The following is a 27380-nucleotide window of genomic DNA, read 5'->3' on the forward strand; positions in this document are numbered from 1 at the left end:
GAGGGGGAGGGAACGGGGGAAGTTTAAAAATTTATGGTAATTATTAGAATTAAGAGATTTTTCTCTTTTGTGTGTATTTTTCTTTTTTCTTTTTCTTTTTAATTTTTTCTTTTTTTATGCTATTTCTTTTTTCTTGTTATTAATGGAAAATGAATAAAAATTACTTTTTTTTACAAAAATAAAGACCTCCAAAGAAGGAGACTCCACCACACTTCTTGGCAACAAATTCCACTGTCGAACAGCTCTTACTGTCAGGAAATTCTTCCTAATGTTTAGGTGGAATCTTATTTCTTGTACAGTAGTTTGAATCCATTGCTCCGTGTCCACTTCTCTGGAGCAATGCATTCAAAACTTTTCTAAGTTTTCCTACATCACTTAGGAAATTTTTATTTAAAAGTCCATCAGCGTTTTAGTGCATAATTCTCCAAATATATACATTTTCTATACAATGTTGCTTAATATCCATGTTTATGTAAGCAATTTCCCCTAATACAATGCATTTTATATTTTCATCAGCATATGCATTTCTATGTACATTTTACTCTAACATATACATTTTTGTGCACATTGCTTAGGTGGATATATTGCATTGCAGAATTTGTATAGAAGTGTGGGTTTTGAAGGGTGGGTACATTTTGGTTCACGTATTGTTACTGGAAGTGCAAATTAGATAGGCTTACCTTTAAACTGAGCTGAATAAATTTATTATCAATCCCTGCCTATGGATGAGGTCCATTCTAGGCCAGGGAGGCTGGATGGTCTGCCATTTCAAAGCTAAGGCTATGTTGTATTGTTTCATACCTGTCACTCATAATTTTCTCTTTCATTGACTTCAGTATGGTTGAAAAGGTGTTTATGAACTGTAGATAACTATTGGGAGTGATGTAGTAATGCCTTTTAGTTTCCTTCAAGTACTTTTCAGTTATGATAGATACATTTTTATGAATATTAACACATATCTGAACAAGCACACTTAAGTCCTGGAAAAAAACACAAAAAGGAAAAGAATATATATTTATATCACATTTCTGTTTAAGGACATTTTGTTTGTAGTGTATTATGATGAATGATAAAACATGTATTCCTTACGTGACTGCTGTTCTGTACTTGCCCCTTTAGGTAACCAAACTAATGGGATGTGCACATAACTTTGAATACTGCAGCCCTCTGATTACAGGCATTCCTGCCCCTCCCCCAGTTAATCCTATTCAAGCAAACATCAGAGATGAAGCCAGTATTCTTCTAAGCAACATCGTTATTTAGACAACAAGAGAAGGGGTGTCTTACTTACCATTTTAATTTACCTCAAGTTATAGAGTTATAGATGCCCTCCATATGTTTTAGACTGTAACTCCCATCATCCCTAACCATTGGTCTATTGGATAATAATATATATATATGATAAGAATAATATTGGAGAAAACTGGGTATTGAAACTTGCTTAATCTAAATCATATACCCCAGTTTTCAGTGGCCCTTTAAAGTATGCTTCACACAGAGTATACGCAGTCAGAAGTCGACCTGGCTAAGAAAACACCACCAAGAGCGTAGGGAATTATCTCCCTTATATGAAACCCCTTACTAGCTGTACGCTTGTAAAAGCATACAGAATAAAATACAAACTGTTGGGTTTCTTTAACTGAAAAACAAACTGACTCTAAAGACACTTTAAACTAAAGATAAATGCTTTCTCTCTTAGCAATGTTATCTACCCACATTCAAAACCTCCCACAAACCTCCCATTAAACTACCCGAGAATTAACAGCATTCTAGCATTATAACTAAGCAATCATACTAAGATTCAACTAAGGAATCTCTTAAACTGAGAACAACTGAGAGAGTGATCTACTACGAGATGAATCAAACTGAAAGATCTAACTAAGAGATGCAGAAGGCTTTCTGGCAGAGCCTTATATACAAGAAGCAGAGCCCATGCCTGTGAGCAATTAACAGAAACACCGGCACCTGTTTCTCTTAAACAGACAGTATTTACATTAGACCGGCTCTAAAGTAACTTGACTATTCAAAAAATCCAACATGGTCATGCTCTGGGGCTGATGATGATTGTGGTGTAAAACATCTGGAGGGCTCCACATTGACTACTCCTGCTTTAAAACTTTGTCCTGGATTAACAGAAATGGATTAGAATAATTTATGCAAAGTTTGAATTTGTACCAAATGCTTATTGAAAATCAACATGACCTCACTAGTGAGAACTATAACAAAATATGAAATTACAGTTTACCACATGTTAAAATGTACAAATATGCTACCTGATTCTGAAATGAGTTGTCATGTTTAAAGTAACTTTGTGCAACATGGCAAAGGGCTTCTTCAGGCCAAGTGTCATACCAGTCAACTGTACAGCAATTAATAGTGGCAGGATATGTCCGACAACGCTGACGGAAGGTCAGTCCTGCATAACTTGTTGTCAAAACAATATGAAGATTGCTGCGTACTTTCTGAAAAAGATTTAATCATTTGTGGAAAACTTCACCCATATATATCATTTTTCAAAATTATGCATGCAGGAATGTTTAGATTGTCATATTAGTGGTCAATCAAATGCACACATGCTAATCCCCCCTCCCCACGGCCTTCTCAAGAGAGATTCACATATATATTCCTCTTAATTTGCATTAATAGTATACTATTACCTCCTATTTATTATTTATAGCTAAAAAGTCTGTCATATACTTTGAAAGTTAAACCTTCCCTCCCTCAGCAACTTCATGTTAAACAGCATGAAGAAGAAGGTAGAACCCCATGGAGCTCCCAAAAACATGAAGTTGAGAAGCAGTCCCCCAGCACCGCCTTTCTGGGGCCTACCTGTCAGCTAAGACTAAATAGAGCCCTCAAGTCCCATTTATTGAAGATGGTACAGAAGAATGCCACGGTCAATGGTCCAGCAAGAGCAACAGTAATCCTTGCCTAGTTACTAACATGCCACGCCTGGTTTACCTCAGCGCGCAGGGACTGACTGAGCGGGTGGCGAGGTGTTTGGGCAGGTGCTCCCATTTAACGCCTCAAGTGGCAGTGGCTCTGCCTCAAGCTCCTCCCTGTGGAGGTAGAAGGAGGCCAATGGTTTTTCCCAACCCCCTCATTCTGTCTCCCCCTCCATCGCTTTGTCGCCTCTTCCTAGCCAAGGATTTCACATGGCGCATGTGTCCTGCTTGAAGTCAGTGGCAAGTGCCTGTATCGGTTTCCATGGGGTCCTGCAAGGGTGCCACAAGTCAAGCCCAAGTCTTTTTGTTTATTTCCCCATTCAACAAACTGACCATCCAAGGTGGGTTTTGTAGTTTGTTTATATTTTGTTGCTCTCTCCCCCTCAATTTCCAGCCGGGAGGCAGAAAGAGCCCAGGCAGGCCTTGTTTCATTTCCTAAGAGATCTCCAATATTAGCATTTTTATGTAAGGGCGGCTCCTTGGTTAGGGAACTGCAGTAGTACAAACAGGTCCAAGTTGCAATCCACAATTCCCCAGCCCCTTGAGCCGCTCCTTCTCTTTTGAACAGGGTTACTCGTGAGAATACAGCTCCTGTCTCTGGAGGGCATCCTCAGGGCTTTAGAATTAGGTCCTTAGCTGTGTGCCTTTGGGAGTAAATTCAACCCAAAAGGAATGTGCAGCGCGGTTCCCAGTCTCTGCATTAACTTCAAACTTCTTCCCAAGCTCATTTAGGGAGAAGTTCTTTGAGTGAAATTCTTAGTACATTTTAAACTGGTGGAGTGGGGCAGAACCAGGGTGCCAGTCTCGCCTCTAAGCTAAAGCCTATTTATTATTGTGGATTTTTAATAATGTTGCAGTATGTTTGAGTGCTGACCATTTGCACTATTTCTGAGTGCTGACATTTTTTATTTTATTTTAGTCATTATTGCTGTTATATTGTTTTTGTAGCTCTGTGACAAATATGGAACCGGATATTGACCATCTCATTAGCCAAAAGCAAGCCCATACTCCCCACTGAAATACTTATCAGTTTATGTTGATTAAAATTGTTCTTCATTTTAAATATTGTATTGTTTTTCATGTTCTTTGTGCACTACAAATATGTGCAGTGTGTATAGGAATTTTTTCATATTTTTTTCAAATTATAGTGTGGCCCCCGACAATGTCTGAGGGACAGTGAACTGACCCCCTGTTTAAAAAGTTTGAGGACCCCTGCTCTTGCTCAAGGGCAGATTAGGGAGACAGGTCAGTAGTTATCAATAGTGATGGGATCTAATCCCTTTTTTCAGCAGAAGTTTCATAATGGCTTCTTTCAATCCTATCTTCAAGGGAGGGTTTAAGCAACTATGAAGACTGACTCAAACCTCCAATCAAATAGTTCTTCGGTGATGCTAGACCCTGGGTGTAGCCAGGGGGGTGAAGGGGGGCAGCTGCCCCCCAATCAAGTAAACAAACAAGAATACTTAAGTAACTGACCATTTGCATCACAGATAACTTGGTTCTGCCCCCCCCCCAACATAAAGCCTGCTCCCCTTAACACAAATCCTGGCTACACCCATATCCTAGACCTTGCATTAAATGTGTCAAACATAAGTGATTTTATCAACAAAGTATTTAACAAATCAGTCACAGCAGGCCATCCTTAAGATTCAGTTGTGAAGTCTGGGAAATGGACTGGGATCTCTGTACTTCCTGAAGTCTGCATTTCCTGCCTATGGCTATTATATGGCAGTATCTATCCTTCTGATGTACTATTTTTTAAGGGAGAACTAATGATCCCTTCACCACTTAAAACAGCTTGACTGGCAGTCACTGAGTCAATGCAGTGGAAGAGCAAGATGTTTTGCCACAGAGAGGGCCCACAGAATGATTGTGCCTTCAATAATTTGTTCAATGTTTGATGCTGTTGGACAGGATCTTGTGAAGGATTCTTTACTAAATCCTCCAACCAGACCATGCATGTTCATGCACAGGATGTAGTAGAACAAGCCTCCCAGACTAAGGTCCCAACAGTAGACCGCCCATTTTCTGTTTTTAAATCTCGTAATCTTCTTCCTGAAGCTGCCATTAATGGCAGTGGTTGAAACCCCCCAAATAAAGAACAGGGACAGCAAGTAACAAAAATGGTAAATATGAAATAAAGGGGTTGGGAAAGTAGCAGGAACAGAAATGAAGAAGCCAAACAGCAGAAGAAAACAAAACACAGTTTTTGTTGTTGTTGTATGTTTGTTTTTTTGGAAAAGAAGGAAAGCTGTAAGAGCAACGAATCCAGAATTGAATTAAAAGGCAAGAGAGTGGCTTTTCAGATCTTCGACAGAACCTCTGAATGAGATAGGAGGGAAATCCATTGCAGGCATCTGGAAACCAATTGGATCTATCTTTCTCAGAATGGCTATTGCATTTCCCTTCCATCTTTTTTTGTTCCACCACTCCAACATTCATTCAGCATTTTGTGCCCACTGAGCATTCTCACTGAGTTGTTTTCAAATTCCTCCCCCTCAGAAAGAAATGGGCTTCAGTCCTTCCCCCATTCATTTTTTTTGGGGGGGGGGAGTATGCGTCCAATAAGCTTAGTGATACCTCAGTCACTTGTGGATGGTGATGTTTTAGCTACAAAAAGATCCACGCTCAGAGAATGAGTTGCATATAGGACTTCAACATGATACATGCAACATAAATTGAATTTTAAATTCAAAACAATTAGGGTCTGACATTGTTTCCACTAAATTAAATATGAAAATAATGCTCCGAAAGGTGTGCATACATGAAGCTGAGGTAAATGTGTTTAAACACATTCTCTCCAGCATATTTGTACTGATATATTTAAAATGTTACCTGTAAGAAAAATGCGTAGATATCATCAATTGTGTTAGAGTACTTAGCCTTTTCAGCAACAGATACAAGTGGTACCATGATGTTATCCAGCTCATCCTTCTCAAATAAATTGGGCACTTGTCCTGATTTCAGGATACAACTCAGGTCTTCTAAAAATGCATCCTATAAAAATGATATTAATTAGCAATCTGCTTAGGGCTAGTTAGTTTGCCATATAACTAAGACAACCTTCACCAATAACATGCCCTCCAGATGTTTTGGACTACAACTCCCATCATTTCTACCTAGCATAGCCAGGTGGCTGCAACAGATGCGAATTGTAGTTCAAAACATCCAGAGGGCATGAGTTTTGTGAAGGTTGACCTATGGTCATGCTGAAGTTTCCAAACCATCTTCAGAGTCAGCCCCACATATAATTCCCTGCATTATATGTAATCTTGTGACCAGAGGATAGATGGCAGGAGTTAGGCTATCCCTGCCCAGATAGGAGCGCAGCTGGGTCACTAGCTGAAGCTGATGGGTTCACGTCATTGAGGCCACCTGGGTCTCAAATGACAGCAATGTATCCAGAGTACGCTCAAGCTGTGCACCCACTCCTTCAGCCAAAAAATATCATTTCAATCAATGTTAACAGGTGTACCTACTATTAAAGCACCAATCTGAAAACTTTGGTTTCTCTTTAGTTCCCGTCCCCCCTACATTGTTTCGTACATTTCCACATCATTTTGTGATTTTTGAGAGGGTGGAATTCATGATAACTCACCAGCATTTTAGTATAGATTCCTAATATACCCACATTTGTATTCAATTTGGTTTATCATAGAGATTTTTGCAAAGCAATTTTCCCCAATGTATTGGATGTGTGTTTGTTATTTCACTATATTTCTCATATATGTATTTCTACACACACTTTACCCCAGTATATGCATTTTTGTACACATTACCTGGTTGGAGAATTGCAATGCAAAATTCAGAGAAATGTGAATTTTAAAGGATGGCTGTGTCTTTCCATTTGTGTATTGTTTTGGAAAGTGTAAATTAATTAGATAGGTTCACCTTTAAATTGGAACTAAATTGTATTTGTCCCCCAGTCCTAATTTTCATAGAATCATAGAGTTGGAAGAGACCACAAGGGCCATCCAGTCCAACCCCCTGCCAAGCAGGAAACACCATCAAACCATTCTTGACATATGCTTTGACTAGATTGAGCCTTGTTTACCCTTATCTTGTCAGTTACTGGGAAAAGTAACACCTGAATTAAAATAAAAGGAGAAAAATAGATGGATGTCATCTTTGCTATACTAAGACTTCCAAGCCTCATATTCCTGAATGTCCAAAGCTAGCTGTTTCACACAGATGTTAAAATGCATGAAAAATAAGGAGTCCTTAAAAAAAAAAACTCTCATAGGAAATAATGGTTTTCTCCCAGGTCCACCTTTTGAAACCTTCCTACGAGGAAAGAGTAAAACCACTACAAAGCAATTCCCACATACCCAATCCTAACAAGTGTTCTAGAAGGGTACCATGAATGGTGGTATAAAAAGTTACTGAGAGATCCAGAAGAATCAAGGAGATTACACTCCAAAAAATTATTTCTTCTGGCACAAGGGCAAATAAGGATTTTCCTGGCTGTAATACAGATTGAAATGGATTTAGATAAAGTGATATTTGACATTGCACAAGCGTACTTCCACTGGTGCAACAGGACTTCCTCTTCCTTGAACTGTCCATGCACCTCCCTGCACACACATACTGAAATCTGCTCTGGAGGGAGCCCCTCACAAATCACCACCTACTCAACCCTCTTAGTTAGGAATGGGAGATTAGAAAAAGGCCTCCTATTATTCATAACAAAGACAGACATGGTCAAGTGGCCGCAGTGCAGAGCAAAGCATGCCAAGCACTTGGTCCAAATCCATTTGCATCAACAACCAAAACTCATCCAGCACAACACAACACTATCTAACAGAAGAAATTGTGATGTGAGCCAAATATTCAGGTAAAGCAATATGGAAACTACCTAAATATACTACAATTAGGAAATGGACAATCATAACAAGTGTGCAATAAACCTTATGCATATATTCCAAGTCCAATACATATATTAGAAAGGCTTACTTGAATCATATCAGATTCTGTGATGAGAAAAACAGTCCTCTTGCCTTCCACACCTGCCTGCTTACAAACGTGTTTCAGATCTTCTCTAAAATTTCCATAGGTGTAATTACGGGAAATAGATAACCTGTAGAGGCTGCATGCAGATAAGTAACAGGCTAAGGATGCACAGGTTACCTTCCCAGTTCCACCATGACCAACCTACAGGGGGAGAAAAACAGTCTATCTTGAAACCAGAAAAGTTGGCTCTGTTAAATCAAACTTGTGGAAATCATAGGCTTTTAGGATGTGCATGGTGAATTTAGAGAAAACAAAAATAAATGGAAACAAAAGTAAATAAAAAGCCAGCAAATATTCTGTCACAGCATTAGCCACAGGCATCTTCATGAAACTAAGTAGCTCTGGAGCTCATCAGTGGCTGAATTAAGACCTCCTGGGAATCTAATGCATGTGATATTGAGTACCATGATAGAAGAAATGTGGGGTACAAATGTAACAAAATAAATGAATAAAACAAAGTAATTCAGAAGCCTCACTAAATTAAAAGTGATTTAATTCTATGTTCGTGCATAGAACTGAAGCCTTAGGCTTAGGCTATGTAATGAATCCCTTACCAATGCAGAGTTAAAGTTTTCTATACTATCTATATGACATAGCTGCCAAGTTATCCCTTTTTTTAAGGGAAATTCCCTTATGCTGAATAGGCTTCCTCGCGAGAAAAGGGAAAACTTGGCAGCTATGCTATATGATGCAACCAAAGTCTATCAAATCGAGAGTTTTAATCACACAGTGGCCAACCACATGCGTGAGGAAAGCAGGATATGAGCAAAATAGCACTCCTGATTGTAATTCCTTGCAACTGGTATTCAAAGGTATATTCCTGAATCTCAGATACTGAAGGAAATATAATCCTTCTGCTCATAAAAGCAATGATTTCAGAGAAAAAGGAATAAAAATATACTAGTATAAGTTTAAAGAAAATGCTTATTTTGATTTGTCATACTAATTATGAATTGAAATAACTGTCACTGGAATTTTATATATTATAATTAAAAATGAAACTATAAGCATTTTTTCTCACCAATGTCATGTGACTACCATCTTGTCGAAAAATTCTTGCTGCCCTTGTTATATGTTGTATTGCTTCTTTAAAAAATACTATGGAAATACCCTAAGAAAACAAGGAGCATAAATTTTAAACATGTTGTTATAAAACAAGTCAAGTTAGTATACTTATAAAGATCTTATTCTTTTTATAATTATTACGTGTCACAGGGGGTGCGTTGCAGCTACTCTAGAGTAACGACTCTCCAGACAGTTGCCTTTTCATGCTTTTATTGTGTGCAAACTATTTACAGTGCTGGAGCTGTACAATGTACATGTTCTCAGTTGGAGTCAGAACCTCGGAATGCCGATTCCCGCGTTCTTTTCCAACAAAGCAGTCTGGGAATCGCAAATCTCCTCCCCCGTTTCTTTCGGTGCAATTCCGAAACTGGAGGGAGAAGTCTTCTTGCCGTGTTTTCCTTCCTCCCCCTTTCCCTCTCCCTTCCTTCCTCTCCCAAGCAGGGCAGTGGCTCTGCGACCCTGCCAGAGCCATGTCCTCTACTTCCTGCTTCCCCGCTGGAGTCTTCCCCCTCTCCGCTGCCGCTGGTACTCGGAGAAGAACTGGTTCTCAGGATGGGAGGGGGTTGTCTGTACCCCCTGTCCCTCACATCCACCCCCCTCCAGGCTCCCCCCTTCCCCCTCCGAGAGTGCAGGGAGCGCTGGAGACGATTGGAAGCCTAAAAACTCTGTGGAATCTGAACTGGTGGGGGTGAAAATTTGCTCTCAACCTGAAGCTTGCGACACTGCCCCCGGTGACGACTGGAAACCCACGAAGTCAGTGGCATCCGAGTTCGTGGGGGTGAAAATTTGCTCCCAGTCCTCGACTGGCGAACCCGCTCTGGGGCGCTTGTAAAACCACCCCTCCTCTTCCTGCTCCTCAAAACCCGCTTCCCACTGCCATGGGGAGCTCCCAGTGCTGTCCCCCTCTGAGGGGTCCTCCCCCTCGCCATCTGTCTCTGCAGTGGCTTCCCTCTCCATGTGCCATGGCTTGGGCTTGTGCGGAAATAGGGCGTGGAACTCTTCCACTAAGAATTCCTCCTGCACCTCCGTAGCTGGCACCCATGCATTTGGGGAAGGTGGGGTGTCCTCCCATGCCATGAGATACTCCAGACCTCCCCCTCCCCACCGGGAATCTAGGATCTCCGTGGCCACATTGAGTGGTTGTGGTCCCCCGTGTTCCAGCCTGTCCGTGGGGGGCTGGTTGCCGTCGTCGAACCTGGTGCATTCCCTAAATGGTGACAGCAACGACCTGTGGAACACGGGGTGCACTCTCATGGAGTCCGGCAGTTCCAGCCTGAACGCTACCGGGTTGACCTTCTGCGTGACTGTGAAGGGGATAAACGTACGTTTTCCAGATGGGGATTTAAAATATAAATCAAGTGTGCAGTGTACAGCCATTTCATGAAAATGTCTGTGCAAATGTTACCTTTGTGAAATGAATTATTCCCATTTCTAATCTGTACCTTTGCTCTCTGGTAGGGGTATTGGAGAATTCTGACAAAAATGGAATTGGGAGAAGATATTGCCCATTTCTTTTATTCGTCTCATGGAAATCAATCCAGTGAGCAATATTTACCAGTGCTGCTTTCAGTCAATAATAATAATAATAATTAACCACCCATTTGGCTGGGTTTCCCCACTCTGGGCAGCATACAACACTTAAAAATTGTAAAACATTAGACATTAAAAATTTCCCGATACAAGGTTGCCTTCAGATGTATTCTAAAAGTCAGATGGTTGTTTATTTCCTTGACATCTGATGGGAGGGTGTTCTACAGGGCGGGTGCCACTACCAAGAAGGCCCTCTGCCTGATTATGATTATGTTTTCCACCATTTTCACTGTGTTTCATTTGCATCAAAATGAACGGTGTAGAATAATGTAATCACAATACAGTATAATGTGCATAATTTCTGTCATTATGTAAATTCCTTAAGTTACATAATTTCATCACGGCAGACGGGGAGACAAATGTCATTTTTGGCGAAAGGCCAACTGAAGCAAAGCAGAAACAGTGCTGCATGTGGGAGTAAAAACGCCTTCTTCCACCCCCCTGTTCTCTGGTTACAACTGTACTCATGTAGACCCAATGGAGGTCTACCCATGGAGGAAGACCGGGAATATATGAGTACAAGCCCCATTCCTTGTTACTTATCTGCATCAGGAGTAGGAATAATACCTGAAACAGAGAAATGGATAAATGTACAAGCAGCAGTAGCAATGGAATTGCTCCCTGTTGCCAGAATGGGGCCACCCATGATCTACCTCATTGTAACCACTTGTAGGTCTTCAGATTTTACCTGAGGGCTTACTCCCTGCATTTTAATGCACTGTTCTTCTAGGACCCAAAGTAGATGTGTCTTGTTGGTGACGTTTCTATAGACTCTCTTGTGCGCAGGCTGGTTTGTATCCAGAAAATCCACAAATAGGGGCGGTTCTTCCATCAACTGATCTTTTGTCCAGGGAATCTATAAAAGTAGCCTACTTATTTTACACAATAATAGGCAGCAATTATGCTTTTTACAACATGGCTTGTGGATTCTGTATGATCCCTTCTTTGATAGCCCAGTCATTTAGTCACCTAGCCCTTACATCCGTCAAAGATTTTATACACGCCAGTATTTCAGAGATGGAAATGAGGACCTTTCTGTTCATGAATGGCGAGGTAAGGGTTTGAGTTTACCAAGAAGGCTTTTCAGACAATGGTATATCAACAGAATCCAGACACATACTAAGCAATTGCGTATGTGCCACAAGTAGGAAGGAGGAACTAGAAATTCATGTACAGAAACGTGTCTAGTTGCAAAAGCAGTGAGGCAAGCCATATCTGACAATGCAAGACGCACACACACACACACATATATATACACAGAGGGAGGAATGTGGGTGCTTCTTAAATTAAGGCAAGCTACAAGCAGGAAATCCTAATCATTGATCTTATTAAACTCCATCAATGCATTGAGGATGCTGCAATCTTGATTCATACCATGGAAATACAATGAATACTGGTACATACTGTGTTTGGGAGAAGATAACCTTGTGTGTCAGTGATATGTGATAAAGCCATAAAACATATTTTAGTAGAGTTCATAATGTCCTAACTTGGCTAAAGTATGCAAAATTGGGTGGAATAGCTTGTGGGAAATTTTGCACTCAAACCTAACAATGCATATCTACACTAGTTAGTAAATGAAGGAGTTAAGAACCACAGAGCTGTAAATTTCTAGAGCTCAACTAGGTCACATCTCCTCACCTTCAGGGAAAGAGGAAGCAACGGTTGTTTCCTCTTCTTTTCTCTCTCTCTCTCCTCTTCGAACCATGTAACCATGTAACATGACATCTAAGGCTGGGATTCCAGACTCAGACCACTTGTTTGAGACTTAACTTTTGTATTTTTTAACAAGGATACATTGCCTGTGTTGTTTCAGCCGTAGCACTGAACAATGCATGAGTGAGACCCCTGATTACTTTACGTAAAGCATTAAACTTACTTAAGGTTGTGGTCAATTCACTCTGAGAGTAGAGGCAGGGGAGCACAATTGTGAGTGCTTAATAGTGGGACATTTAAAGGTATAACAACCTCTATTTCCTATGCTTTGCAAACACTGTGGTTTTTTTAGTTTTAAACCCTGCTAGGGCCTCTTCTGACTAGAAAATGAGTCAAGCCCTGTGCTTCTGAATTCAGGCTGTCAGCCATTTGTTCTTTTGTAGTTCCCCACACACATGCAAATTCAGGACTAACTTGGTCTTCCCCCGTTATTTCCCAACACAACTGATTCCTCATATAACTCTTCCTCTGTACCTATGTCAGGGGTGAGATCCCTCAGAAGAGAGGCCATTCACTGCACAGCTGTCTAATGCCAGCAGGCAAAATGAGCAGAAAAACTGCAGACACGACTGAGGTAAAGTGCAGCCACTGCTCCAACTTGCTGCCCACCCAGCAGCACAAGCATGGAAAATCATAGCTGTCAAGCTCTCCCTTTTAAGGGAAATTCCCTTATGCTGAATAGGCTTCCTCACGAGAAAAGGGAAAACTGGACAGCTATGATGGAAAACACAGCCAGACCAAGTAAAGATGGGGAGGGACCAAGGAGATTGTGATCTCGCTTGGACCAGAGTGGTGCAGAAACATGATTCCTAGGAGTTGTTGGAGCCAGGGGAAAAACCTACGGTATCAGAAAATGACTAAAATGGCATTCCTGCATTGTGGGAGAGAAGTGGGAAGTGCCAAGCTCCTGGCCCAAACACACTTAAGCAATCATCTCCAGAACCCCACAGCCCAGCTAGGCTCACAGCAACACCCCCTACTTCTTCCTGTTGTAATCAGGACAATAGGGAAGGGACACCAAAAAATGGTGGGCACAGCATAGGGGAACCAGGGAAGACAGACAGGCAAACAAACAAACAAACAAACAAACAAACAAACAAACAAACAAACAGGAGAATAGCACTAAACAAATACAGACACTCAGAGAAGGTAAGTGAAGATGGAGAGGAACAATGACAAATAAAAATCACCTGCAATAAAGGCCAATTGTCTCACAAAATTGAAGAGAAAAGGAGAGACCCCACCATTCCAATTGTGGTCCGGTCAGGTCTGGGGAAATGAGATAACTCCTCCCCCTGGAGAGGTTGTAAAATGCTACCGTATGAAGATGCTGCTTATCTCCAACTGGGGTGTCATTTCTAACAGGAATGTCATCTACTCTATCAGATAAAGGTTAGATATGCATTTTAATACATAATAAATAAGCAAACTAAATGCTAAAATCTACAAAAGTCTTTGTTGTAAAACACCCAATAAGCAAAGTGACACTGTCACAGAGATACACACTTACCTTGAAATAGTTATTGAGCTCATTTGATAGAATTTGAAAGAAAGCTTCCCGTTCTGGAGAATCAATCAGACGATCATGGAAAACTCGGGTGCATTCATGTACAAATAGCAACACTATTGATTCTTTTGAGACAATTACAGACTTGTGAGCTTGGAGTAATCCTTCAAGTACCTGTTAACAATTTCAAAAGAAATTTGAAAGAATTTTTTTTGGGGGGGGGGGGGCACAGCTTGATTCACAATAATTTGTTAATTTCTTGTAAGTTCCTTTCCATTTGTATTGATTTCAGTTTTATACTATTCTATGCTACTTCATTGTTTTATTTATACTTCTATTTTTTGTAGCTGCCCTAGGAATGCTGATTGGGCATTGAAGGGCAGGGTATATATTTCAGGAATGAATAAAATAAATAAGTAAAATTTTCATTGTCAGACTGGTAGCAGCATAAGGACCTCAGCCAGACCAACATATTGACAACTTCCATTTTACATGGCATATGAATTTGCTGTTTGTTCAGTAATAACCTAATCAAGACCATTAATGTATGAAGGAGCAACTGTAAGGGACTATTTACCAAGCACAGCTTATTTACCAATCTCCTGCCTTTGTCATATGTGTCACCAAAACCTAACTCAGTTATCCCTTCCTTAACCCACAGAAATTGTGTGTGTACTTGTGCATTTTTCAATATAAGATTAAACAGGACAAATAACATGGGAAGGGGGGGGGTGTTGTGGAGGCAGGGATAAACAGCAAAGCAATATATATATACAGTGGTACCTCTACTTACGAATAACTCTACTTACGAATGTTTCTACTTACGAATAGAGCTCCGTCCGCCATCTTGGATGCAGTTTAGATAAGATTTTTTCTACTTTCGAATTTTTAGATAGGGTTGCTTCTACTTACGAATTTTTTCTCCCAATGCATTCCTATGGGATTCGACTTACAAATTTTTTCAACTTACAAATGTGCGTTCGGAACGCATTAAATTCGTAAGTAGAGGTGCCACTGTACATGGTCCCGATCCCACCAGACCTACTTACTAGTTGAGTTACAATAAAATGTATCACACGTTTTCAACATTTCCCATCCTATTGTCACATTTTGCCTAATTCTAACCATTATTACATCCCTCTTTTTGCTACAACTTTGCCTCACACATTCCTGGATGTGCAGGATACTTTATAGATGATCCCTGAGCTACATTTGCAAAAGTCCAGGCCAACAAATTGTAAAGCATGTTTAAGGTAAATCTAAACAATCTGTCATCTTAACAGACCTTAAAAAGATCCCGTAGATTAAACGTGTAATGGCATTTAACTGGAGTTGGACGCACTTTATGAAGCATTCTATAGTACACAGCAATAGAGGCACATGTTAAATTATCTTTGCATTTCTGAACTTCAGCCATGAATCTCTTGATATACAAGTATGCTCCTAGTCGCACCTACAAGAAACAAAATATGTAACTTTTAAACATTTTCCACAAAATGCTCTCATGAAATAAATAATAAACATGTTAAATTATGAAGTACATATTTGTTTATGACTGAGATACAGTATGTGAGACTATTGTGTGCTGTGATATTCAGGGAAAATATGTATATTTCTGCATCATGGAAGAACAGAATTGTATACAGTGGTACCTTGAGTTCGTAAGCAGCGCTCTTCGTAAGTCGAAACCTTCGGATGTCGAAGCGTCCATTTTGTGCATGTGCAAAGTGCGATTTTGCGCTTTGCGCAGAATGCGCACACCGCTTCTGCGCAGGCGCAGAACACGCGCACAGCGAAAATACTTCCGGGTTTGCCGACTTCGTAAGTCGAAACCTTCGTAAGTCGAGGCATTCGGAAGTCGAGGTACCACTGTTGGAAGGGGCCCCAAGGGTCTTCTAATCCAACCCCCTGCAATGCACAAATATCAACTAGGTCATACATGATAGATGGCCATCCAACCTCTGCTTAAACACATCCAAGGAAGGAGAATTCATAACCTCCTGAGGGAGACTGTTCATCTGTTGAAGAGCTCTTATTGTCAGAAAGTTTTGTCATCAGCAGATGACAAAAGGGAAGATTGCTGCAAAATAAACTAATTGTAGTGGAACAGAAAATACCAGATGAAAGTTAAGAATATTTGAATGGATTACGGCACTTTCCAACATCCCTACTTATGAGGCAAATTGCTCTGTGGAGGAAAATATGTACATTTCATATACATTTTTGACAGTTTTGGTTGATTTTTTAAAGAGTCATTAAATTATTTCTGCATTGCCATATTACCTGGAAAATACGTTGTAAGGATTGTAAAGAAGTTACAGGCAAATATAATGTGCAGAAACATGTCAGAAGACGAGCACTAATCTCATTACTTCCTTCACTGGGCGGTGTACAAGTGGCAACCATAGCAACATCCTGGACATTCTGTGAGGGGAAGGCAAGAAAGTAAAAGTCTGAATCAAAATATTTTAAACAAGGCCAACACAATCTCTTGCGGCTTGCCGGCATCTCACTCCTCATTCCCTCTGTAATTACTCCCATCTGTATCTGAAGAAGTGTGCATGCACATGAAAGCTCATACCAATAACAAACTTAGTTGGTCTCTAAGGTGCTACTGGAAGGATTTTATTTATTTATTTTGTCCTTCTGTGGAACAGTCTTCAATAAGTCAAGTTGCATTTTATTTTAGTGCAGATGCTCCTTCAGGTATTCTGGGCCGAGGCTGTTTAGGGCTTTAAAGATCAACACCAACACTTTGAATTGTGCTCGGAAACGTACTGGGAGCCAATGTAGGTCTTTCAGGACCAGTGTTATATGGTCTCAGTGGCCGCCCCCAATCACCAGTCTAGCTGCTGCATTCTGGATTAGTTGTAGTTTCCGGGTCACCTTCAAAGGTAGCCCCATGTAGGGCGCATTGCAATAATCCAAGCGGGAGATAACTAGAGCATGCACCACTCTGGCGAAACAGGCCGCAGGCAGGTAGTGTCTCAGCCTGCGTACCAGATAGAGCTGGTAGACAGCTGCCCTGGATACAGAATTGACCTGCGCCTCCATGGACAGCTGTGAGTCCAAAATGGTTTTGGAGAAAAGTCATCGCACACAAACATGGACATTTTACATTTTTTTATATATAGATTCTGTATATTTAATAAAATTAACAAATTTTAAAAAGAAATAGAAATAATGAAAATTCCATAAAGAATTTCATATTTACACAGTACCTTCCATGTAAGCTGCTCCGTGTCATAAAAACCTCCTAGATCAATAAACTGTCTAATGAGCTCAAGTGGTGGCTGTGACCCATACTCTTCTGCTATAGGTGCATTCAGATCATCAATAAACAGTAAAACCTTAGAATGAAATTATGATTGTAGATGAGACACATTATCACAAGAGATTAACAAAAGCTATTGAATGCCCCCCCCAATAGCTTGCCAAATAAGTGATTGATAAAGCCTTGCCTGCTTAATATGTTGTCTGGAGTGTGTGCTTGATCCTTTGCTACTCCCAGTAGTATTTGTAACCTTTGTCCATGAGACAGGGTGGATTGCATGTTTATATAATCTTATTAGTGGCACATCCATAATGGGGTGAGCACTGTTAGAGTGGTATTTTAACCGTGCAGTTTACCTTATAGATGTACAGGTAAATATAAGTTGCAGGTGTTACTGTGAGTAAATGGAGAGTGTCATCCCTGGGAATTGCGTATATGGACATTTTTACACACAGAATTCTCATCCAGCCTATGGGTACAGAAGCAGATTGCTGTATCAGAGTGACAAACAGAAGTAAGTAAAGCTATCTTTCTTTTTGTTATGTGCATCAGAAGAGAAGTTGAGGTGTGATTACAAATAAATTGATTTCAAAAGAATTTCACCCTCAAAATCAAGCTTACTGAATTCAATTCAACATGAACTACAGATGGAACCAAAGTCTTCTGGGAATTAGCTTATCCTTTTTACAGTATCCAACTCTCCAGTGAAACAAGCAGTAGTGTGGGAGGAGATTCAGCATTTACTACAGATAGCAGCAATTGAGCCAATTTCTCCAGAGCACTCCTTCTACAGTATGCCATATTCTTTGTGATATCAAAAAAAAAGGATGGCTCTTAGAAGGCAGTGTTAGACACAAGGTAGTTGTAGAGAGCCAGTGTGGTGTAGTGGTTAAGAGCGGTAGACTCCTAATCTGGGGAACCGGGTTCGCGTCTCCGCTTCTCCACATGCAGCTGCTGGGTGACCTTGGGCTAGTCACACTTCTCTGAAGTCTCTCAGCCTCACTTACCTCACAGAGTTCTTGTTGGGGAGGAAGGGAAAGGAGAATGTTAGCCGCTTTGAGACTCCTTCGGATAGTGATAAAGCGGGATATCAAATCCAAACTCTTCTTCTTCTTGTTGTTCACCGATCGGCAGAGCCTCCTTGACTCCACCCTGAATTTGCAGTAAACCAGTGGCTCCCAATTAGGGCCCCTTCCCTTGTCTCCCCACCAATGATTTTTTTGGGTTATTTTTGCATGATAATATCACAAATTTTATGGTCTTTTTAGTATACCTGAAATTATCTGCTTATTAGGGGCTACCCCCCATATTGTTCAAAAAAATGCTTTGCAGAAGTAACTACCATAGTTATCTTTTTTCTTTTTCTTTTTCAAAAGTAGGGGGTCCGTGGCTTGGCTTTTGAAAAATATCGAGAGTCCTCAGTAATTAGGTAATTGGGAACCACCAGTAAACCACAAACCGATTCAAAGTCAAGAAAGAGGGAGGACAAAGAACACCTTTCTCCTTTACTGTGCCAGTTCTCTGCCCTTGTGCAATGCAAGTACTCAGCTTTGGTGCTGGGAGCTAGCCTGAAAACCAAGTCTTTAGTAAGAGGATGGTTTGGGGAATTTGATAAATTAAAAAGGTTTCCTTTTCTTTTTGAAACAACCACCCAGACAATCCCAAATATGTACGTGATAGAACAAGAAGAGGGGGAAACAACATGAGAAAGAAAAACAGAGGAAAATACACGTAACCTCAAAATAAAGGCTCTCACACTTCAAAGAGTGGTACAATATTCCTGTTCTATGCCTGTTAGGGAGAGCGGATGTACAGCTTTTTTTGTTGTGAATTTCTACTTGTCATTAGGCCCGAGTGATACTTGGTTTTCAACATCACGATATATCACCAGCTAAACATTGTGATATACCGATATTTCACAATGTCTGAAATAAGGATGGAACTATGTAGAGGCATTGGCTGGCTTTATGGTTTTTCTCGCATCATGATTTTTGCATAGCGTGTACGCGCGTGCGTGCGCGCACACACACGATTCACAATATATTGCCAGGTTAAAAATCATGAAACTGATATCACAATATGGACTTCAAACTGGTTTTGGACAATATATCGCCCAGCCCTACTTGTCATATAACATATAATATAATGAATTATTCTTAGTATATTTTAATACACTTCCCCAAAAGACCTTCACCCATTTCTTACCTGTTTAAATTGTGGAGCACCCAGGGTATCTTTACTTTTTAGTATTAATTTCTGAAGAATCAAAGCCTTTGTTTGGGCAGCACTGGTATGAGCACTCAACTGCAGCGTAGAAATAATAGCACCACTCGTACATGTTTCTTCCAGATCAGGCTCTTCTCTTGGCGAGCTCAGGGTTGACACTAATACAAAATTAACAGTTAGAACTCTACGGGATTAATAAACAGCACCTTTCTAACCTATCGCAATATGCTATTTTTATTCTATTTGCCAATGAAAAGCATTAACAGGTAAAATACATTACTTGTTAATTTTCTGACTATAAGGATATTTTCAACTTAATTCTTAATTGAGGGTTTTAACATTTTTATCTATAAAGCAACAAGACTGGATGACTTCAACAATAAAATAATTGACGAGGATCTAGCAACCATTAATCTGAATGTTTTACATTGGAGCTGAAAGTGAGCACAATATATACAGAATGTTTTAATACATATTTCTACACATCTTAGCTTTATTTTAAGAATAAGAGAAATCCTCAAACTACCTTGTTGAATGGCAAGCCCTTTTACCATAATATCTGCCCCTGCAAACCTTTCCCCAATTAATTCTTAAGCCAAACTATAAGTGCTACTTTTGTTCTTTAAAGACCTTTACAGCTAGGGATGTGGGAAGGATTTGTTCAGCTCATATTTTAATTTGAACCTGCCTAATCAGCACTTTCCAAATCAATATGTTCACTGAAACAGTTATCATCTGAAAGTTTTACTTCTCTGGACTTCTGAGAGAGGAAAATGGTGGACTGATCGTCTTCCGTCAGCAGCTTGCCAACACAGATGATTTATGTGGTGATTGATGATAGCCAAGCCATAAATCTTGGCTATTGAATTGAGTGAACTTGGATATGATAAGAGTGAACAGGGTATTTAACCTCTGATGCTCTGCAAAAGCTGTTGCCTACATTGGGAGACTAAGAAGCACCTGAGAACACTGGCAAAGGTGAGTGACTTAAAAGCAGAGAAACCAATATTGTGTCCAAAAGCCACGTAAGAGTTCTAATGGGCAAATGGGGTCTGCAAAGCTTTCTCTAACTATATTCAACTATACCTGAGACAGATATAATTCACAAATTTGAGAGGTTTCTCTGCCTGCCTGTGAAAATTTACATCTGATGAGTGAGCTACTTTCTGACTCCTGGATAGCCGATCATAAAAGGCTGAACTAAAAGTACGCTCTAATTCTTTGAACCAAGAAAGTTTAAAATGGTCAAGGGCCATTTTCTGTATGCTTTATTTTTAATTCTCTGATTTCCTGATGGAAATGTTGCACTGGAACTGGAAGTAATTTTGGTAGTTCGTACTGACTTCGTGGGGAAGGAATGTGCTTTGATAAGAGATTATGCTGTGAAGATCTTAAAGTGGAGATGGGGATTGAATATATTAAGGTACAGATTGAATTGTTAATAAGACCAAGAACATTCAATATGGCAAAACACACTCCATTGACTGTTGGCACCTTACAGCAATTATTGGATGAGAAATTAAAAGGAATTAGAGCTAAGATTATTCTTAGGGTTCTGATCCAAATAATGCTGGGCTCTCAATGGGATGGGAGTGTCAGTTTTGCATTTTAACTCTTCTCCCATAGAGTTAAAGGGGTTAGAGGAAGAGTCCCTAAGATCTAACTCCAACTGTCTCCCCTGAGTGGCAGAATGGGTTGCTTCCTTTGACCCAGACTGCTTCTTTGGAGGTAAGTTAAATGCAGTTCAGAGGACAATGAAACAATAAGGGCTTACTTCAACTGCTCAATCAATGAGGCTGGAAAGGTTTGAGGTAATGGGGGGGGGGTAGAGCACCTTGAGTGCTGGAGAAGGATCATGATACTCTTGTCCCTGTTCCTCAGTAAAACCTATAAATTCTGGCTCATAATCAGATAAAGCGCCAACCTATGCCTCACCAGCAGGTAACAGTATAATCTTAGCATTCGACTGAGTGGAAGGAAGCACTTTAAGGAGCTGAGGCCTGCTCTGTATTGCAAGTCTGGGAATAAGGTAAAATTATGGAAGAAATATGCTTTTTGCTTTCTTTCTTTCTTTCTTTCTTTTTTGAAGGACTGGGCATCCCCCTGACTTTAGAGGACACCAAGTGCTTTAGTTTTTGCTTTGCTTTTTTTGGAGGGGGGCCGCTTAAGCCACAAGTGTCCTCCACAGTGGCCATTAAGACAGCAAAGAGGCACGCACACAAACACACACACATGCAGATAGCCTTTGATTTTCACCAAATAAACACTCAACTCCATTTGCCACACCGTGGACCGGGAGGAGGATTAGAGAAATTCAGCTCCAAAGGTCTCCATTTGCCACTCTGTGGACTAGAAGAAAAGGCAGGCAAAAGCCTCACGCCAAACCACACAATCCATTTGCCACACCGTGGACCAGGAGTGGGGGAATACAGAAGCTACACACACTCTCCATGTCACAGCCGCCAACCAGGAGGATAAGGACGAGGGGCAGGAACTCCATCACCGCCAAAGGGCTTATCCATATCTCTATTTGCTCCACCCCTTGAAACAAATGGCAATTGGGTTTTCAGCAGATTGTCATTTGTTCCAATTTATTGCTAAAGTGTGATTTTTCTGGGGGGAAGTGGCAGCGAAAAGGCAAAACTGCTCAGACCCGTGCCTAGAAAGCACAGAGCAGGTAGAAGTGTGAACGAGCCTTAAATCTGTCCCTATTTTAGGAGTAGTATGGCAACCAATCACTTAAGGGAATGTCATCAATACAGCCTATTTTACTTCTGCGCCACAATCAATTTCATTGCCTTATTAAATTGTGCCATTTGCGCCAAACATTATTGAAGGTGCAGCATGATATCTTTAAAACCAACAAAAAATCTGAACCTGAATATTTTTCTTAATTTATATAACAATCAATGTTATCATACATATCTCTCTAGCTGAAGCATGTGTTCTCCCAGAAGAACGAGATATTCCAGATCTGATATTTTTCATCAAGCTAGGTAAAAACACACATAAATGAAAAATGCAAGGTGTAAATTCTAATCAGTACTGGCGCAGTATTACAAAACAAAACTTAACAGATTATTTCTAATGGGAAAGATATACCGTGTTTCCCCTTTTTTAAGACGTAGTCAGAAAGTAAGCCATGGCAGCATTTTTTAGCATTAGTGAAATATAAGACACCCCCCGAAAATAAGACATACCTCCATGTGAGACCGCCGAGCGCCCCAGCCAGCCAGAGCGGCCTGGAACCGGCTGCTGTTGCTGCAGCGAACGCATGGAGCGCCCTGCAGCGCCTGGCCTCTTCTTTTCTTTTCTTTTTTTGGGGGGCTGCCTGAGGCCTGCCCCCCCCGCCACTGGCGGCTGCAGAGCGGAGCACTCCGAAGCAGCGAGCGCTCGGAGCGCCCTGCAGCGCCTGGCTTCTTCTTTTGCGGGGGGGGGAGCTGCCCGAGGCCTGCCACCCCGCCGCCGGAACCGGCGGCTGCAGAACGGAGCGCTCCGAAGCGCCGAGCGCTCGGAGCGCCCTGCAGCGCCTGGCCTCTTCTTTTGGGGGAGGGAGCTGCCCGAGGCCTGCCCCCCGCCGCCGGAACCAGCGGCTGCAGAGCAGAGCGCTCCAAAGCGCCGAGCGCTCTGAGCGCCCTGCAGCGCCTGGCCTCTTCTTTTGGGGGGAGAGCTGCCCGGGGCCTGCCCCCCGCTGCCGGAACCGGCGGCTGCAGAGCGGAGCGCTCCGAAGCGCCGAGCACTCGGAGCGCCCTGCAGCGCCTGGCCTCTTCTTTTGGGGGGAGAGCTGCCCGAGGCCTGCCCCCCGCCGCCGGAACCGGCGGCTGCAGAGCGGAGCGCTCCGAAGCGCCAAGCGCTCGGAGCGCCCTGCAGCGCCTGGCCTCTTCTTTTGGGGGAGGGAGCTGCCCGAGGCCTGCCGCCCCACCGCCAGAACCGGCGGCTGCAGAGCGGAGCGCTCCGAAGCGCCGAGCACTCTGAGCGCCCGGCAGTGCCTGGCCTCTTCTCTTTTTGTTTGGCTGCCCGAGGCCGGCGGCTGCAGAGCGGAGCGCTCTGAAGCGCCGAGCGCTCGGAGCGCCCTGCAGCGCCTGGCCTCTTCTTTTGGGGGGAGAGCTGCCCGAGGCCTGCCCCCCGCCGCCGGAACTGGCGGCTGCAGAGCGGAGCGCCTGGCCTCTTCTCTTTTTGTTTGGCTGCCCAAGGCCGGCGGCTGCAGAGCGGAGCGCTCCGAAGCGCCGAGCACCCGGAGCGCCCTGCAGCGCCTGGCCTCTTCTTTTGGGGGGTGAGCTGCCCGAGGCGGAGCGCCGAGCCAGCAGCCTGCCGCCTTGGTGCCTGGAACCGGCTGCTGCTGCAGCGCCACATAGAGCGCCCAGCAGTGCCGCGCAGAGCGCCCAGCAGCACCCTGAGCCAGTGGCCTGGCCCCTCCGAGGAGGCCTTAAGGTACAAGACATCCCCTGAAAATAAGACACCGTGTGTAAAAAAAGTTATAAGATGGTGTCTTAAAAAAGGGGAAACACGGGTACCACACAAATTGAGGAGATGGAACTTTGCCTTCCTGTTTTCCTCCCTGTTTTCCTCCCTTTGCTCTCAAATCTGCTCCAGAGCAGATTTTTATGGTGGTGGGGAGAGGCACAGGAGCTGCAGAGGGGAGGAAAGGTAAGTGAAATCCTAAAGTGAGGTAGTAATAAAAGAAAGTGTCTTCATGCTGTGGGGTATGTAATTCTCTCACCACAGATGGCACAACTGCATAAGTCTGGCTGGCCCCACAACCTTACAATTAGAAAGGGAGGGGAAGTTTCCAGAGTAAATGGGATAACCAGAACACAGTTCATTCCCCTACTACACAAAAAATCCCACTCCACTTTTTTAATCTTGCCCCATCTGATCCTAGAGGCACTAAAAGTATGCACCCTTTCCTTCTCCCCAGATTAAAAATGTATGCTATCAGAGCACAGGAGAGAGACAACCCCAGCATTAAACTCACTCACTCCTTTACTGAGGCTCTCTGTAGCACCTTTAAAATCCTGATTTATTGCTCTGTGTATTTGAGAAATAAGTGGTTATGGATAAAATAAAAGTTTGAGCAAGTTTCTCACATGAAAGGTCATGTGTGGAGCAGGTGTTTATGTGCCTACCACCAATCTATCCCTCTAGAATAAAATCTAAAGAAAAAGAAAATAGCTGTGCCCGCATGCTGAAAGCTGGTGGCCCACTCCACCTCTTTCATTCTTCCTCCTTCTTCCCTGGCCCTGATAATATGCTAAGTTGCTGCTGCTACTACCAGTAACAAAGCCAGCCAGCCTGCTCTTGGGGCTCCAGCAGCTTAATAGAACTTTAAAATATACATAAAGTCTATGCAGCACATTGCGTTCAGAATATCAGTATTTTAGAGGGAAAGTAAGGATACTGACAGTTCAAAAGAGCCTTGTCCTGGCCAAACGAGGACACCTGATCACTCTATGAGATAGCCATTTTAAACTTCAGGTGTTACCTGGTTTTTGTTGTTTCTCTGTAATAAAAGACATCTCCTAAAATAGTTCCCATTCTTATCCTTAATCCACCTTGTCTCTGAAGTTTTTGAAGCATGCTCTCAATCATTGTTGTCTTTCCACTACTAGGGTCTCCTAAATATAATAAATAGGTTGTTTTATTTATTTGTCCATAGCTTTTTCCATGGACGTGCTCAAGGCAACAGAAACAAAAAGATAAAAATCACTATTAAACATTTAAATAATCAGCAACAAATCACAGAAACAGAAGAGGATACCGATCAGTCACAATAATTAGCATTCGGGAACTGCCTGCAAAAAAACAAAAAGGTGATGCTACTGGGAAAATCCTATTGCCACCTGAGGAATGACTCAGTGTAGTATAATAGTTAACAACATCAAGACTGTAAGCAGGGAGACCCAGGTTGAAAACTCTACTCAGCCACAAAAGTCACTTAAAATTGAGTGCGGGGGGGAAGAATCCTACACTGCCCTAAGCTTTTGGAGGAAGGCAGGGTGGAATACACCAAGAGCCTCAGTACGTGAAGGGTATGGAGAAGCAGACTCACTCAAAGAGATATGGAAATCCATGCCAGTTTAAGGTTTAAAATTAAAAGACTTGATTAGCCCAGAAATTAACTGCAGAAAAGGTTTTGGAGTAGCACAACCAGTTCAGCAGCACTGGGTGCTGCGCCGCAGGGGGTGCCACAACAATGCTGGAGAACAATATGTGAGAGGCGGGGGGGGGGGTGATGACACAAAATTTAAGTGTTGCACAAGACACCATTGAAATTTGAGAGCCCAAAATCTGCCACCGGTAATTGGTAACTGAAACTGCAGTAATCTAACACCCATTATGAACATGTGAGGACCTGTGAATTTTTTAAAAAAATGTTTCAGAAAATATGTTAAATATTAATATTCTATAAGTATGTTAGCATTTCATGATTATCTGAAAATATATAACAATTCAAACCAGGTCAGGACTTCATGGCCTCCATGACAAGTGTGGGGCTGTCTCAAATTGTCATTGGTCTACTTTAACACATTTGGGAAATGTGTTATGCCTCATTTCCAAAAGAAAACATGAACCCTGGGAGCACTAGAATCGTCCACTGCTTAGAGATTGGGGTGGCATTCAACAATACCTCTTCTGTTTTACAGTACTTGAGAATCTTACCTATTATTAATACTGGATGTTTATTAAGTAAAAGAAGGCTCATTAGGAAATGGTGCCGAATTGTATCAATGTTGGGAATAAATGTAGAAAGCTCACATTTCTTTTCTTCATCTTTTTCTGCTTTATCAGGATTTGACCTACCTGCAGTTTCTAATTTTAAAATAAAACAAAAACATTTATTTCAATTATTTGAAATACTGTCTTGTTAACTTAAATTTAAGAAATATTAATATGATTGTCTAATTCAGCAGTGATCAAAAGGTAGATCCAGGCTGCAGAGCACACAGCACATCCACTTGGGGCCGTCTGTTCATATATGTAGTGTTACGCTTGGGCAAAAGTATATGGAACATTTTGTAACAAGACCATATGTGCCAACTCAATGGAACCCTGGTTCCTTCCACCCCCCCAAAATATTTAGGCCCCCTCCGCAATATTTTCTGCAAGTTGGCATCTCCCTCCCTCAGGCAACTACCTCAGCAGCGGGCAGAAACTTCTTGTGCACAGGTGGAGGGTGGCGAGAGGTGAGCAGGGAGGCCTGCACCCAGTTGTGCATGTCGGAATAAGGTGTGCTCTACAAACTTGTGGGGAGAGGGAGAGGTAAGGGTGGGCAGACGGGTCCCCCCAATATTTTGTTCAAGTTGGCACCTATGAATAGGACCACTAAGAACTTTATAGCAGGTGTAAACTCTTGATTCATGGAGATCATTTTACCATTAGAAAAATGTATTGAGGTAACCTAATTATTCAATAAATATTCTATGGATAATATACTCAGGTGTTTATTTGATTTAAACATCTATATCCTGCTTCCCTGTATGTACAATGTGTCTTACAATGAAAAAATACTTCAAAATGTTAGTGTATTTCTGAGTCTTAAATTTCACTAAACAAAACGATTCTTTCGGGAACATTATACTAAAATACAACAACAACAACAACAACAACAACAACAACAACAACAACAACAACAACAACATTCTTACCCTTCTGAATAAGAAACTGTGTGGTAGGAACTAAATTTGCCCATGGTTCAAATTCTCCTGTTCGTAAATCCACAAAATAATCAAAAACAGTTTTGTTGTCAGTTGGAAACTGAATATCTGGAAGCCAGGAAAGAGAGCAATATGTTACAAACAAACAAATTAAAGTGTTGTATCTGCTATGAAACATATAGCTGATATAGTTGTGTCATATAATTGCCACAAAATGAAATGTTAGTTGGGTAAACATTTCTATGAGCTTTAACTGGTAAGATGCATTCAGGTTTCAAACAGAGTTATTCAGTCATGTTTAAACTAGTTAATATGCAGAGCACAAAGTTTGCATGTAGATGTTCCCAGGAGCAGTTCCCAACATCTCCAGCTAATTTATTTCTTTATGAAAT

The 27380-nt window shown here is 41.6% G+C and overlaps 1 protein-coding gene across 1 annotated transcript in view; it reads right to left on the minus strand.

The window, feature by feature from the left end:
- Positions 1-27380, minus strand: part of DNAH14 (dynein axonemal heavy chain 14) — a 135051-nt gene that overhangs the window by 43395 nt on the left and 64276 nt on the right. Inside the window, 15 exon segments of the mRNA XM_060273279.1 lie at positions 802-980; positions 2274-2462; positions 5781-5942; positions 7899-8096; positions 8977-9066; positions 9771-10248; positions 11264-11466; positions 13837-14007; positions 15119-15286; positions 16117-16257; positions 17055-17183; positions 19313-19491; positions 21801-21874; positions 24816-25006; positions 26972-27096. Of these exon segments, the coding sequence (XP_060129262.1) occupies positions 802-980; positions 2274-2462; positions 5781-5942; positions 7899-8096; positions 8977-9066; positions 9771-10248; positions 11264-11466; positions 13837-14007; positions 15119-15286; positions 16117-16257; positions 17055-17183; positions 19313-19491; positions 21801-21874; positions 24816-25006; positions 26972-27096 (2677 nt within the window).

Source organism: Zootoca vivipara, chromosome 3 (genome assembly GCF_963506605.1).
Source record: "Zootoca vivipara chromosome 3, rZooViv1.1, whole genome shotgun sequence".
Lineage (NCBI taxonomy): Eukaryota > Metazoa > Chordata > Lepidosauria > Squamata > Lacertidae > Zootoca > Zootoca vivipara.